The following is a 15,576-nucleotide window of genomic DNA, read 5'->3' as shown; positions in this document are numbered from 1 at the left end:
GCCGACACTATTAATGGCCTTGACGTTGTTACAGTTATAGGAGGAATATTTGCTAATATACTGATTCTAAAATCTTCAATCTCACGATCAATTTACGTGCACTCGGATGTGCTCGAGGAAGGGAAATGGTCATGTATACATAAGGTGGACGTGGATTATACGAGGAATCTGAGACATGAACTCGTAGGCATGAGACGGCTCTTGGAGTTGAGGAGCGCGCAATGATATTGGGCCGCGAATGAGTAGCTTGAGACCCAACTCGCGCAGTAATGAATATACAGACATAAATTCACAAAGAGAAGCGAGCAAAGCGTAGAGATGATGATGAACTCATACAAGCCTGCCCAGCAGATGATGAACATGAGATTCAATAATACATATGCACACATGTATAATTATATAAAGAGGTATGTCGCTATCTGCATAGTGCTCATACTCGTTTATGATATAAGTGTACCCAAAGACTAGGGCTTCGTGGCGGTAGCGCTGAATTTATGTTAATGCATATGGTCATAAATCGAATGCCAGGGAAGGCCAATATCATGTGCGTTGCACTGTGAACCATATTACACACCCACCCACACCCCCCTGATAGAACTCACTCTAAGCTGATGGAGAGAGAAAACGCACTTTTCTAGGGGTTTACCACTGCCTGCTGACATCCTCTCATTAAGCACCCGTTCTATGCGTGTTCGAATGATTAAAATCTAAGGATAGAAGTGTAAAGCTGCTTTATACAGCCCCACATAACACACTCGTCCAACGAGTCCCATCTTACAATAGATTAATAATACAAAGGTAGATTACAGATTAGAGGTGATGGGCGTCACAGTGTAGTTCCACCAATCCGCATGTAGACACGTCTATTTTCGAAAGCGCAACGATACCTTGCATTTACACAAGTTAGCTTCTATTTAACTCCAACAGTCTCACAAGCGTCAGAGCATCCTACAAAGCGGATATAATTATGGGGTGTCTCCCAAGAGCGGTTCAAGAATTGATGCCGGCCACTTATAAACAGGCTTTCTGGGTCTAAAACATGGGTTGCTTTGGGTTTGGACGAATGAAAGGTTTTCCTGATTGGCCTAGGTTCAAATGGGAAACTCAGGTAGTCCCCGCTGAAATTTCGGCTAAGTCCGAGCTGTGTGCCCCTAGTGGTTTTGCCCTAACGAGAGAATGAGTTGTAGTAAGCTGAAATTGTGCCTGGTGTCGCACTACTATTTCAAGGAAAGATTGATTTGGACCGCAGACCAGGAGTGGAGATACAATTGGAAATGACCGCTAAGGTGCAGCTGGTTGTTGTGTAGATTTGGATTAGTGGGCGGGAAATGCGAGAGAAAGTGTTGATGTAACAAAACTAAAAGATAGGACCGCAAGCACGCAACTTGGCACTGAGGGAGAAAAGGCTTTATTGAAACTTGCACCTGTTGAAAGGTTCTAAACATGGTCAAGTAGATGTTTGCATTGAAAAGGCTCATTGGAGGACAATCCGTCTTGTAATCTTCGCCGGCAGTTTGGAGAATGGAGGCATGATTGTAATTAGAGTAGCTACCGGCGGATTTTATTATTCACAAGATATATGACTCATACACAGACTAAGTATCAAGGTAATACAGTGTCTTGAACATGTGCGGAGATCAGCCTACAATTACAAAGCTTCGCTAAACAGACATGCTAAAGCTGAGCTGCCAACAAGGCCGCTTGGTCTAGTAGTATGATTCCTGTTTTGGGAGTTAAGCACTTGCTTGCACACGCTGAATACAGGAGGTCGTGGGTTCAATTCCCACAGCGGCCCATCATTTTTTGCTCATTTTTTGCTCATTTCTTGAGCTGGTTCTGGCTTCCGAAAGTTGGGGGAAGTGGGAGAGACCACAGGACGTTGGCTGACCTGAGCTAGAATTTCTCTAGAGATCAAGGTGGAGTGTGGACATATCAGGACTCTGTAAAGCAGTCCTAACACATCTACCTTTACCCTTACTGGTTGCCCAAGAAGTACTCCTGGACCAAAGCTTCAAGGACAAGGGAGATTAGTGCAAACGCAAGTTATGCTAATAACCAGTCAATATCCCAGTATAGGTAGAGATAGAAGGGTTGTTTAAATATTTTCAGCCTTAATTTGAGTGTGTAGAAGGTTTTGATTATGCATACAAGAGGGCTTTCCGGTGATGAGACAGACCTTCAATAGTTATTGTATCCATGCCATATTGGTATACTATATGCATGATCCATAATCTAAGAGATTAATAAGACATTCTCCGCGCACTTATAATTATATTAAAGTCGACTACTAACCCTTTGGTAAGAGTGCAGTACCTCCATCGAATTGGCGCTGATACTTACAAAATCACTCAGACCCTGGATGATTATCAAATGAACGAGTCACCCTATCTGACCCAGAACACCACATTTTGGTTACATCAAAAAGTAAGCTGGCCATCTCTTCATTTCCCGTAAATACTCATTGGGAATAGATATTATAATGGCCAGCGAAGAGCCTCTATTTGATCCCTCCCTCAAAAAGCGCAAGAAGAAAAAGGTTAATTTTGATGAAGATCCCCTCGGTGCAGATGCTGCTCCCGCTGAGCCCGAAACCCCTGCGGTTCCACCTCCTGCCGAGACCAGGCCTGCTGCTCCGATACTAAAGGAAAGCGAACCGCCAAAGGAAGATGACTTGGACGCGATGTTTGGTGATTTGAAGAAAAAGAAAAAGAAAAAGGAAATTCCCTTGGATCTTGAACTGGCAAGTCGAGCCAGGCGGTCGGATACTAAAATTTTGGCTGATGTTATCTACAGGACGGAAGTGCCCCTGCTTCTGGAGGCGCGACCCCGGCTACTGGTGGAGGTGATGATCTAGGAGAGTTTGCAGGGATCAAGAAGAAGAGCAAGAGTAAGAAAGCTGCGTTCGATTTGGAGGCGTTTGAGAAAGAGTTGGCAGAGTCCAAAGGTGGGCATCAGCTGAGCTTCAGTCATGGAGGTTATTGATTAGGTTTATGTCGCATTACATCATTGTATGCAATGGTGCCGCCTGTCGTGTTTTAGCCAAGGAAGGAGAAGATGACGAAGATGACGGTCCAGTACCTGACGTGGATGAAGGTGACCTTGGAGAAGATGTGTTTGCTCAACCTGCTCCAGAGGGTGGTGCGCAAGTCGAGACTTGGCACGGAACCGACAGGGACTACACTTATCCCGAGGTACGCTCTCAATCCCTATAGCCCATGTGCCACCGCCCGATCATATCCACCGCTTCTATTGCTCTGTGACTTGTGATTATATACTAAGAGCCAAGCGCTGATTGACAACCTCTAGCTCCTTGGCAGATTCTACCAAATCCTTCGTGCCCAGAACCCTGAACTTGCAGGAGAAAAGAGGAGATACACAATTGTCCCTCCGAGTGTTCACCGAGATGGAAACAAGAAGACTGTGTTTGCCAATATTAGCGAAATTTGCAAGAGGTGAGCCCATAGTTTCTACTTTAGATAACATTAGGTGGTGGGCAGATTTGTTGGTTGTGGTGAATGCGTGTTTGCGGTAAACCGGCTGCCAATTTTCCTTGTGAAAGCCTGAGTGCGGAAGCGCTCCAAGTCTGATCGATTTCTGAGAGGATCGAGTCGATTGGGACTATCTTTCGTGGACGGCTTTGATATTATCCACCACGCAACCTTGTTTGCTACCCTCTGAAATCGAATGTTTACTGACAGTTTCTGTTTAGGATGCATCGGCAGCCGGACCATGTAATTCAATTCTTATTTGCTGAATTGGGAACAACTGGATCGGTCGATGGATCACAACGCTTAGTTATTAAGGGTCGATTCCAGCCAAAGCAGCTAGAAAATGTGTTGAGGCGTTACATTGGTATGTATTTACCCTCGTTTGCTTTCATAATTCAACTCACAACGTATCTAGTCGAATATGTTACCTGCAAAACATGTAAATCACCCGATACCATTCTGACGAAAGAAAACCGTATCTACTTCATGTCCTGCGAGTCATGCGGGTCTCGGCGTTCAGTCAGCGCGATCAAAGCTGGTTTCCAGGCCCAGGTTGGGAAGCGCAGTCGTACCAAGGCTGCGGCATAGAGTATGGCTACGGATGGTTGCGGTATACTGTGAATTGTACTTACTCACTTGTGAATATATGCATTCGAACGTGATAGCTATACTAACTCAAGCAAGCTGATTAAACGAAGAATTACGGAGGACTGATATAGTCACCCTTGTACTAGATCGCTCAATCTGTAAATTTGGACTAGGAAGCTATTTGGGCTCTGGCTACAGCTGCTTTAGAGAGCGGAAAATTTAGTTTAATCTCCAAAATGAGCGAAATTCACGTGTATGGGCGTACACGTAATTAATCGGTGAGCTCGTGACTAGCGCGCTTGTCGGATCATCCTTCACCGCGCACTATTAGGGATTGTTCATCTACCGTAGTAGTTCCTTTGCTCTGTACCACCATGTTGCTATCACGTATCCGTGCAATTGCTCTCAGAAACGCTCCTTTGCGCGGGAGTGCTCCTCTGTCGACCAGGGCAACCAAAATCCTTTCAGCACTTGACATCCCAACCAACGGAAAGGAAGTTCATGGTGTATACGATGGCACATGGGGGGGCTCCGGAGAACCCCTGGTCAGCGTATGTCCCTCTACTGGGGAGACGTTGGCAAAGATCACAACTGTAAGGCCCATCAATTGAAATACTTCACGGGTTGTCCAACTATACTATGTTCAGGCTACCCCGGCAGAGACCCAACAGGCTATTGATCGCGCACACGATGCGTACGTATCGATCCGAAATATGCCAGCTCCTCGAAGGGGAGAACTTATTAGGCAAATACGGGTGGCTTTGGCCGAGAAGGTTTGTTCGGGAAGTGATTGTCAGAGCGCCTCTGACCTTGCCTTATAATCGTAGAGGAATGACCTTGGTGCACTCGTTTCGCTGGAGATGGGAAAAATAAGAACCGAAGGGGAAGGGGAAGTGCAGGAATTTGTGGATATTGTATGTGATACAGCGAATTTGGGAGAATATCCTCATGACTTGTGGATTAGTGCGACTATGCCGTCGGGCTCTCCCGAATGATGAATGGGCGGGTGGTTGCATCCGAGCGACCTGGTCACTCAATTCTAGAAGGTGAATAGTACCAGAGCGAAATAATCTATTGTCACCGACTCCGGATAGTGCCCAATCCTCTAGGTGTGGTTGGTGTATTGAGCGCCTTTAATTTCCCTGTCGCGGTTTACGGATGGTAAGCAGGAGTTTCTGGCTTCGCATCATTTCTTGACACCCATATCAGGAACCTCTCGTTATCTTTGGCAGCAGGTAACGCTACTTTGTGGAAACCATCGCCCACCACGCCTCTGTGTGCGGTTGCGACAACCAAAATCATTTCACGTGTTTTGGAACAGAATGGTGTGCACAGCGCCGCAGCAGGACTTGTTTGTGGGGGCAAGGACGTTGGCGAGGCGGTAGTTGGCAGCCCCTCCGTCCATATGGGTACGTGAGCAAGACAAAGTATTCCAAACATCATCCGTCCTAACACATTACTATATAGTTTCGTTCACAGGAAGCGAGGCGGTTGGAAAGGTAGTAGGCAAAGCAGTCCAGGATAGATTCGGAAAGGTCTTATTAGAATTGGGAGGCAACAACGGTGCGCATGCTTCACCCACGCTTAAGTTTAGCCCCTGACTCGCATATAGCCAGTGTCATCATGCCAGACGCGGACTTGGCGCTGGCAATTCCTGCAGTTCTGTTTGGTGCGGTTGGTACAGCAGGGCAGCGATGCACATCCACTCGACGACTCTACGTTCACCGATCCATCGCCCCCGAGTTTCTGGATCGACTACAGCGAGCCTATGCCAGCGTTACCAACCTCATTGGTGACCCCTTGGCTGCGGGTACTCTCATGGGACCTTTGCATACTCGAACAGCTGTCGGCATGTTCTCAGACGCTATCCAAAAACTAAAATCGACCGGCTCAGAGATACTTACCGGCGGTCAAAAGCACTCGGTCGGTGGCGATCTGCAAGGAGGAAACTGGGTCTTGCCCACTTTGGCCATCCCAAATAAGCCTCAACCACATGAGCTTCCAGAGGTGTGGACCAAGGAGACGTTTGCTCCCGTCCTGAACGTTGCCATCTTCGACGAAATTGAGCAAGCCATTGAATGGAATAATGCAGTACCCCAAGGCCTTTCGAGTAGCCTTTGGACTAGGGATATGAGGAGTCTTGGAAAGTGGATTGGGCCAAGTGGAAGTGACGCTGGGATTGTAAACGTACGTACAGGTATCCATATGACTAACATTGTTTCCTAACTCGCTCATCTTTCGTAGGTTAATGTTGGAACCTCAGGCGCCGAAAGTACGTAATGATTGACCGAAGCAAGTAAACTGACTAATTGTAACTCCTTAGTTGGTGCCGCGTTTGGAGGCAACAAGGTACGTTGATTATGCTTCGATGCTCCGCTAATTTACTCATGTAAATCGTTTTTGAAGAGCACTGGATGGTATGAATCCTTGTATTGTCAATGCTTATGAGATTCAGATGCTAACTCGCTTAACCAGGGGTCGTGAGTCAGGTGGAGATGCTTGGAAGCAATACGTCCGATGGAGTGCTTGTACACTCAACTTCTCAGATGAAGCACCTCTTGCACAGGGCGTGAACTTTGATCTGAAATAAACAACACAAGGTCCGGCATATTTGAGTCTGAGGATCGAGACCATTCTCACGCATGGTGTATAGGGACCATATCTGTAGTTTAGTCCGAACCATCAGCACATGAACTTTCAAAATGAACCTAATTTCATCAAATTTAGATGCATGTGTCTCATCACGAACCAAAAAAAGATCGTTCATGATAGATTATAGGACTGATTGTCCCTTTCGGTATGCTCAAATCATGCGCAGTACGCCAACTATGGAATCTGCTAGTCGCCTACTGACTGAGCAATGCTGAACAACCTCGTATTTTTTACTGGAACTTGAATGAAATTGAGAGCAAGAGATGTACGACAGGGTCCAAATACGTGAATCAGGCGGAGAAGGCGGCTTCCTTGTGGCCGCTCACATGGTTCATGTGATTCTCAGCCGCTTCGGTTGTGTATTCTTGACTAGGATGATCGTTCCATGTGCTGGACGCCAAGCATGGCCCTGAACTTATATTAACTTCTGGATCAGTTAGCCGTCCGGGCCAGTACGGAAGTGGCGCGTGTTGTTCATTCGAGGTGTATAAATTACTAGGAGCGACGAAATTCTCCGAGACAACCGCCCTCCAATTGACTGGTTCTATCATCGTGAAGACCCACCATGGCGTTTTTCAAAGTGGTGTCAAGTGCTCTTGTTGGAGGCGCTTTAGTTGTATCAGGAGCTGTCGGAACCCCTCTCGGCGGTCGGGCCTCTGACGCTTGTGCAAAAATTGCGGGCCAGTCATTTGTTGCTCCAGTGGATGCAAGAGCATGCCTAAAGTACGCACTTCCTGTTTGTGTTCTTGCTTCTTTTTTATTAACAGTGTTCACATTTAGCTCGTTCCCTTACAATTCCACTCTGGCCAAAAACGTGATGGACGTCGTGGAAGGGGGTACGTTTGCTTGCGATTAAGTATACATCTACCTCGCATTAATATCATCAATGACAGCTATTAGCTTCTTTACGTTTGAAGAATGGCAGAAACTAACGCCATTCCCCTTTACCGAAGCCTCGGTGAACTTGGACTTTGAATTTGCACGCATCCGGAAAACCAAATATAAGACTGACTATGAGTTTAATCGCGACCTCTTCAATGTCATCAAGTGAGTTCTTAATTATTTTTTCCCAGTCTTTTAATGACATGGACCTCTAGCCGCTTAGATGATGGCCATACCTGTAAGGCCTCGCATTTGTGCTATTTCAAACACGATTATTCATTCATTTGCTAGTGTGGCTTCCGAGTTGCTACCGAAATGCGTTCCAAAACATCCTTCCGGCACCGGTTGTAGCCCTTGAGAAGAATGGAGCACAAGACATTTACATCGCGCCAGATACTGTGGAATTCATCTCTTTGCTGGGGTCCAACTTCACATCTTACTACGACCAAAAGGGGTTCAACTGGAAGAAATACGCAGGTGCCAAGGTCCGTACTATTCGTTTCAGATCACTTCTGGATCTCATGACACCTCATCGAATAGATTTTGACCATCGAAGGGCTTCCAGCATGGGCGTAGGTCTCGTACCACACATCCATATTAAACTGATAAGCTAATAATTTTACAGATATGTGAACCTGATAGCTACCACTCAATCCGGAAATTGGGTAGACCACAATATCCGGGTTAACTCGGTGCTTAGCTCCTACCGTGTGACGAGTAACGCGTGGGCCCAACGCCTCGGAGATATTGCAGGATCGCTGTTCCCGGACAAGGACAGTCTCACTATGACAGTGATCCCCGTTGGCGGAACTAAGCCAGAAATCGTCAAGGCAAGTTCCACGAGCCAATTCCTGTCTTGCCTCTCTGATCGAGTACATATAGTTCGACTACCGTTCAAATTACCTGGGAGCCCCATTCGTTGATGGGCCATCCTACTGGACCGCGAATTGCGTTGCTAGATCTACCACCAATGGCGTTGATGAGCGCGGGAACCAGAGCGTCGCCAAGAAGATTAGTCGCCCTAAGCTGCGCCCGATGGGCACGAGTGTGGATGGCGGTGCTCCAGAGGGCATTGCCCTTCCCGACCCTTATCTACCTACCATTCCTATTGTGAGAACTATCTTGGCGGCACCGATGAGTTCACTGAAGTCATATTGGATTAGGTTGCCGGTGGAAGTGGTCAATTGAAGGCGTACATTTTGGCAGGTGAGAATAATTATAGCATACATTTGAACTCTCAATTAATATGTACCTTATAGATAACAAAACTGGGGTGGTATGTGTTTCCCTCTGGTTATACAACAATCCCTTAACTTGCTCTCTTAGCTGATGGTTGGGTCATTTGGCGGAGATTATACGAAATTCCAAACCGACACTGTCGCCGCTCTGGCAAAATTCAAGAGCGCAGGTGTTCAGCAATTGATTGTCGATACCACAGGCAATGGTGGTGGATACGTGTGTCTAGGTAAGTCTTGGTCCTGTTTTCATGGTTTGTCAACATCTGAGTGCTTTACAGGCGAATTCCTTATCAATGCTTTGGCCGGGACAAGCTTTGGATATTCGTGAGTAATCTGGTTGCAGAAAGGACCTTGTATTCACATATATGTACAGTGGCTGGGAATCAAGCGCCCGTGCCAATCCTCTAGCACGCAAGATCGTTGCCGCCGATATCGCCCAAGGCATTGACTACATGTTCTACTCGTCGAACAGTAAGTCATACTTTGTATTCTGGGGCGCAAGGTGACATATTATGAGCAGATTGGGCATTCTTGAATAACACACCTCAACCTGCCAACTACAACTACATGGAGCCTCCGAGTAAGTATTATATATAGAATGTTGACTTCCGATTAATAGTCTTGTAGCTACTTTCGTTATCAACGGTCAAAAGGACTCGAACTCGAAAAGATTTTATGATATCTGTGAGGGTTTCACACCTTGTCCCAGTTGATTGCTTACTCTGTGTCAAGGCACGCCATATGACGTTCAGCTTCCTGCCGAACCGGCTTTCCCTCCGTCAAAGGTAGAAAGTTCATCTGTGAACCAAGTTAATCGTTGAACATTTTATCAGATCTTGATCGTGGGTAATGGAATGTGCGGCTCTACGTGTGCACTGTTCACCGGAATAGCGTATGAGAAACTGGGAATCAAGGTTATTACTTTTGGTGGTAACGTGCGTCCTATTCAAAGCATACACTCGTATTAGACAATAACCTATTTTAAAATTGCACATCGAATTCTCGCTGGTTTAGCCCGGTCAACCTATGAATTTCAATGGTCTTGCGGGGAACCAAGTCCTCGAATGGGCTAACCTCGATTCAGAGATCAAGACGGCTGGATTGAAGAATGTGAGCTCCGACTTGGTCGTATTAATACATGTCCTAACTTTTGGCCCGAATAGGACCCATTGGCTCCCCCCGATTTGTTGGTAAATGGAAACATCCGTATCAACTGGCGCTATGCGTGGTCCTGGAAATCGAAGAATACGCCTCTGGGTGAGTTCCAGTCTCTTGACTTGTCCGAGTTCGAGGCAAACTTATGGTTCACAGCCTTCTTTGTTGAACGCGCAAATATCCGACTGCCTTATACCCACGAGACGTATATGAATCCGCAGAACTTGTGGAACTTTGTGTGAGTATCATGAGTTGGCTGGATAGAGTATGTACTGACGTGGATGGTATATTAGGGCAAAGACTTATTTTAAGTAATTGGGTAGCCTCGATGTTGGTCTTGTGCTCAATTGGTCAAGAGGTTTATAAGGCTTTGCGGCCACATTGTAACCTTTGATAAATAAAATCGAGATTTACAGCAACAATGGATGAGGGACATCTGGTTTAGTCTGCATCGCATACAATAAGTAAAGGGTTGGAAAGTTTCCCCTGCCTTTGAGATCGGCCACTGGTCTCGAGGGAACTCTAGAAAAGTTGCAAACGTCCAATGAATTTTGAGTTGCTTCAGTAGACTAACATTAACATAGTGTCAAAGCCTTTCCTCAGCACTCATAGTATTGCGTCATTGACTATGCCAGCTTGTACACCTCGTGGGCCCTAACATAGGAGTAACATAGGGCCACAGCTTGGGGGTAGGGGGATGGCCAGGAAGGGGGGTTGGGGGATAATATATGGTAGGGGGAAATGGTAGTGAGGGGATAGGGGCATATGTTATGGTAGTGTAGGGGAATGCATGGGGTGTATGATAGGGGTACATGTTAATATATGTTATAAGGGGTGATCAGAGCCAGGGGTAATGTTAATTGGGGGGAGATATAGGGGTAATGTTACTGGGGGGAGTATGGTAGTAGGGATATGAATGGACAGGGGCACTCCAAGGGAATGTTAGTGGAGGGGGGTATGTTAGTGGGGGATAGGGGTACTGCATACATCAATGCTAGTGAGGGGGATTATGTTAGTGGGGGATAGGGGGTAATGCTAGTGGTGAGACTATGTTAGTAAGGGGTAAGGGTTGTACCAATATGGGGAGGGTGGAACAGGGGATAATGTTAGTGAGGGGGAGTATGTTAGTGGGGGATAGGGGTAGCATGCACATGAATGCTAGTGGATAGGAGGCAATGCTAGTGAGGGGAACTATGTTAGTGGGGGATAGGGGGTAATGTTAGTGGGGGATAGGGGGTAATGTTAGTGGGGGGGACCATGTTAGTGATGGTTAGGGGTAGGATGGATGGGGGGATGGACTGGGGGATAATGTTAGTGAGGGGGAGTATGTTAGTGGGGGATAGGGGGTAATGTTAGTGGGGGGACTATGTTAGTGATGGTTAGGGGGTGCACACATGAATGTTAGTGGGGGGGACAATGTTAGTGGGGGATAGGGGGTAATGTTAGTGGGGGGGACTATGTTAGTGATGGTTAGGGGAGTGCGCACATGAATGTTAGTGGGGGGGACAATGTTAGTGGGGGATAGGGGGTAATGTTAGTGGGGGGGACTATGTTAGTGATGGTTAGGGGAGTGCGCACATGAATGTTAGTGGATGGTGGGCAATGTTAGTGGGGGGGGACAATGTTAGTGATGGTTAGGGGTAGGATGGATGGGGGGGATGGACTGGGGGATAATGTTAGTGAGGGGGAGTATGTTAGTGGGGGATAGGGGGTTAATGTTAGTGGGGGGACTATGTTAGTGATGGTTAGGGGGTGTGCACATGAATGTTAGTGGGGGGGACAATGTTAGTGGGGGATAGGGAGTAATGTTAGTGGGGGGACTATGTTAGTGATGGTTAGGGGAGTGCGCACATGAATGTTAGTGGATGGTGGGCAATGTTAGTGGGGGGGGACAATGTTAGTGATGGTTAGGGGTAGGATGGATGGGGGGGATGGACTGGAGGATAATGTTAGTGAGGGAGAGTATGTTAGTGGGGGATAGGGGGTAATGTTAGTGGGGGGGACTATGTCAGTGATGGTTAGGGGAGTGCGCACATGAATGTTAGTGGATATGAGATAATGTTAGTGGGGGGGGACAATGTTAGTGATGGTTAGGGGTAGGATGGATGGGGGGGATGGACTGGAGGATAATGTTAGTGAGGGAGAGTATGTTAGTGGGGATAGGGGAGTGCACACATGAATGTTAGTGGATATGAGATAATGTTAGAGGGGGGGACAATGTTAGTGGAGGATAGGGGGTAATGTTAATTGGGGGACTATGTTAGTTAGGGATGATGGTATTATATGTAAGGATGGATGGAATGGAGGACAATATTACTCAGGGGACTATGTTAGTGGGGGATAGGGGGTAATGTTAGTGAGAGAGACCATGTTAGTGAGGGTCAGGGGGGTGCACACATGAGTGTTAGTGGATGGGGAGTAGTGTCAGTGGGGGGGACTATGTTAGTGGGGGATAGGGGACAATGTTAGTACAGGCAACTATGTTAATGGGGGATAGTGATGGTTAAGGGTAGTGTGGATAGAGGGGGATGGAATAGGGGATGCTGTTAGTGAAGGAGGTTAGCAGGACATAGGGGGTGATGTTTATCAGAGGAACTAAATTAGTGGAGGATAAGGAGTAATGTTAGTCAGTGGTGGGACTATGTTAATGACACTTAGGGGTAGTGTCAATGGCAGGATGGAATCAGGATAATGTTAGTCAGTGGGAGTATGTTATTAGGGGACAGGGATTGAATAAGGTGTAATGCTAGTCAGGGGAAGTATGTTAGTGGGGGATAGGGGGTAATGTTAGTGTGGGGGACAATGTTAGTCAGGGATGGTGGTAGTACATATGAGTGGATGGAATACAAGATAATGTTAGTTGGGTGGAGTATATTAGTGTGGATGGGGCCAGTGTGCACATGGGTACTATTGGATATTGGACAATGTTAATGAGGTGCACATTAGTGGGGGATAGGGGAGAATGTTAGTGGAGGAGAGCAACATTAGCAATGCCTAGGGGTATTTGTTACAACCCTCTAACATATACCATTAGGATTGCACAATTTTTCTGATATTTTTACTATTTTTTCCGAACTGCTTATCTTACGTTTTTCAATCACGTGATCTCGGCGCTTATTATGCCAAGATGCCGCGCCAAGATGCCGTGCCAAGGGCGCTTAGGAGAAGTCCACGCTTCTGTGCAGCCCGCAGCATGCTTCCTTTTTCATATCCTTCCTTCTTTTCTCACAAGCTTTGACCACCTGTAGATAGTTCTCTTGTGTATAAATACAAGAGGGAAATTGCTTGGAGACCCCAAGTTGATTTTACCTTGTCTCATATTCATTGAGGAGGATACATCCAGCCAGCTAAGTAGCCGGCCCCCAGTAGCTAAACCACACTTACCCCTTTATTCAACCTACCACACCTCCAGGCCTAAGGCCCCTTTGTCCATAGCACTCAGTAGAAGTCTGCCTTAAGCGGCAGTAGTATAGCCTAGTTAGTTAGTTGGACCAGTGTTGCTTGTAGTAGTACAGCCTTAAGCACCTGTCCCCACCAGCGTGTACCCACCTTACAGTGGTGTACAACAGTATTATAGATGAGGGGCAGTGCAATAGGGGCTACTATTATTTAGGTGGAGTATGTTAGTGGGGGTCAGGTCAGTGTGCATGTAGGCTAACAGGTGGGGGAAATATTAGTAAAGGACACTATGTTGGTGATGGATTGGGATGGTATGTACATCAATGCTAGTGGATTGGGGAATAATGTTAGTCACAGGAAGTATGTTTCTGGGGAATATGGGTAGTGTGTACATCAATGCTAGTGGATAGGGAGTAATGTCAGTGAGGGGGACTAGGTTGGTGGGGATAGGGGTAATGTTAGTGGGGGGAGGGACTACATTAGTGAGGAATAGGGATAATGCACACAAGTTTGAGGGAGTATGGTAGCTTGCAGGCAGTAGGTTGGTCAGGGTCAAGGGTCAGGTAAGTTGGCACTGATGGTAATGTTAGTTGAGGGGACTATGTTAGTAGATGCTGGTGGTGTCACATCCAGTTAGGATGCATTTGAGGGATAATGTTAGTCAGGTGAAGTATGTTAGCATGGAACCATCAATAGCGTTACTCAGCAGGAATATGTTAGTAACTTATAGGGGCCCATAAATGGCTAAGACATAATGTGAGATAACATTATTCATGGCAAGTATGTTATTATGTGATGGTTGGCATTTCAGTTGGAAGTATTGGCAGTGCACTTATATTGGTTAGGGGGAGTATCTTAGTATCAGATGTGTGAGTGCACACAAAGGATATACTGAGGCAGGTGTAATGTTGTTCAAGTGATTTGGAAGTGTCTAAGTAGGGGGTATAGCCAAACAGGGGAATTTGATGCTAGTACACCTTTCCACCCTGATCATATGCACTTTGAGTTATCAATCCAAATTTGGAAATTATGATTAGAATTACTATATAAATATAAATAATCAAACATTAGTCTTCTACTTATACTGTACCTGAACCTTATCAAAAATGTATTTGAGCATATTTTCTATACTTGGATGGCTGCATTTGTCCTCATGTACCCAACCAAATCAGTCAGAGTCCCCAAGCACTCCCAAGCACTTATGTGTTCTGCCCAAGGTGGGTCAGCCCCTGCAAGCTCCAATCAACTCTTAGTCATCTTGCTTGACCAAATTGGTCAAGTGGACTTTGCCTGATATGGGAGGTCAAATATTAGATAGACTTCCAGAATGGTACAAATAACAGCTGACTAAGTACAGTGTGTAGCTTGCAGAGGCTTGCCCACCTTGGAGAGAACACATAAGTGCTTGGGAGCACTCAGGAACTCTGACCAATTTGTTTGAGTAAGTCAATTAGTTGGAGTATGCCAGTATGAAGATATGGATCCACCCAGGTTATGTGCACATGATTTTGATAGAATACAAGGAAAATGTTAGTTGGAGAGATTGATAAATGAGGGCCAGGTAGCAGCAAATATTTGGTAACATCACTTACAGACTCACAATAAGTTTGCACCCACTAACATTCACTTGCATTCACTAACATTCACTTGCATTCACTAACATTCACTTGCATTCACAAACATTCACTCCTACTCACTAACATTTGCTCCCACTCACTAACATTTACTAACATTCACTAATTACAATATCTTTCCCCCTACCACCATTCCCAGCATATTTCATGGTATAAAAGATTCAAACCTTAACAATGCAGTGCCCCTACCTGGGCTACTTCAGCCTCTTTGTTGCAAACAATATGTAATAATGTGCACAGATAACAACATTGAATTGTCAGTATTGCAAGATAGGGCAGTCCATGAGAATCACAAACAGAGTTTGGTCTCAAGTACCCTATTTATTACCTGCAAAGTTGTTTGAGTGCTTTGTATTTTGGTGTTGCTGACTGCAAAGCACTCCTAAATTCACAGGAAGACAAAATAGAACAGCTTTTGCATTACAGTTTCATATCATCTTCCTCTAATTGCCGTTCTCATCATAGTTATCTTTACTTGTTACCTTTCCCTACACCATGCCCTCCACCTTTCTGATCATACTGATGACACTCACACAACCC

The 15,576-nt window shown here is 46.0% G+C and overlaps 3 protein-coding genes and 1 non-coding gene across 4 annotated transcripts; all 4 read left to right on the top strand.

Annotated features, from left to right (window-relative positions):
- Positions 1-1,695: 1,695 nt before the first annotated feature.
- On the top strand, positions 1,696-1,795 carry RhiXN_12452. Its single transcript has one exon. It is a non-coding gene; the product is annotated as a tRNA-Pro (tRNA).
- A 684-nt stretch (positions 1,796-2,479) lies between these two features.
- On the top strand, positions 2,480-4,076 carry RhiXN_11031 (eukaryotic translation initiation factor 5; the record flags this gene model as incomplete). Its single annotated transcript, XM_043330846.1, has 6 exons — positions 2,480-2,757; positions 2,802-2,944; positions 3,040-3,191; positions 3,307-3,452; positions 3,710-3,852; positions 3,904-4,076. 6 exons carry the CDS (start codon positions 2,480-2,482, stop codon positions 4,074-4,076), a joined length of 1,035 nt encoding a protein of 344 aa, XP_043186191.1.
- A 374-nt stretch (positions 4,077-4,450) lies between these two features.
- On the top strand, positions 4,451-6,666 carry RhiXN_11030 (aldehyde dehydrogenase family protein; the record flags this gene model as incomplete). The annotated part of the gene is made up of 12 exons (XM_043330845.1): positions 4,451-4,669; positions 4,724-4,849; positions 4,904-4,990; positions 5,041-5,122; positions 5,171-5,237; positions 5,286-5,485; positions 5,544-5,639; positions 5,689-6,263; positions 6,321-6,348; positions 6,400-6,425; positions 6,483-6,493; positions 6,552-6,666. 12 exons carry the CDS (start codon positions 4,451-4,453, stop codon positions 6,664-6,666), a joined length of 1,632 nt encoding a protein of 543 aa, XP_043186190.1.
- Positions 6,667-7,293: 627 nt separating this feature from the next.
- Positions 7,294-10,318, top strand: RhiXN_11029 (peptidase family S41 protein; the record flags this gene model as incomplete). The annotated part of the gene is made up of 21 exons (XM_043330844.1): positions 7,294-7,451; positions 7,509-7,564; positions 7,622-7,775; positions 7,826-7,848; positions 7,902-8,095; positions 8,151-8,182; positions 8,236-8,434; positions 8,493-8,720; positions 8,774-8,816; positions 8,870-8,886; positions 8,937-9,075; positions 9,127-9,172; positions 9,222-9,319; positions 9,369-9,428; positions 9,476-9,532; positions 9,581-9,633; positions 9,682-9,783; positions 9,863-9,958; positions 10,012-10,105; positions 10,160-10,241; positions 10,297-10,318. 21 exons carry the CDS (start codon positions 7,294-7,296, stop codon positions 10,316-10,318), a joined length of 1,953 nt encoding a protein of 650 aa, XP_043186189.1.
- Between the last annotated feature and the right edge of the window lie 5,258 nt (positions 10,319-15,576).

The sequence above is a fragment of the Rhizoctonia solani genome, chromosome 14 (assembly GCF_016906535.1).
Source record: "Rhizoctonia solani chromosome 14, complete sequence".
NCBI lineage: Eukaryota > Fungi > Basidiomycota > Agaricomycetes > Cantharellales > Ceratobasidiaceae > Rhizoctonia > Rhizoctonia solani.
This window is presented reverse-complemented; position numbering and strand designations above follow the sequence as displayed.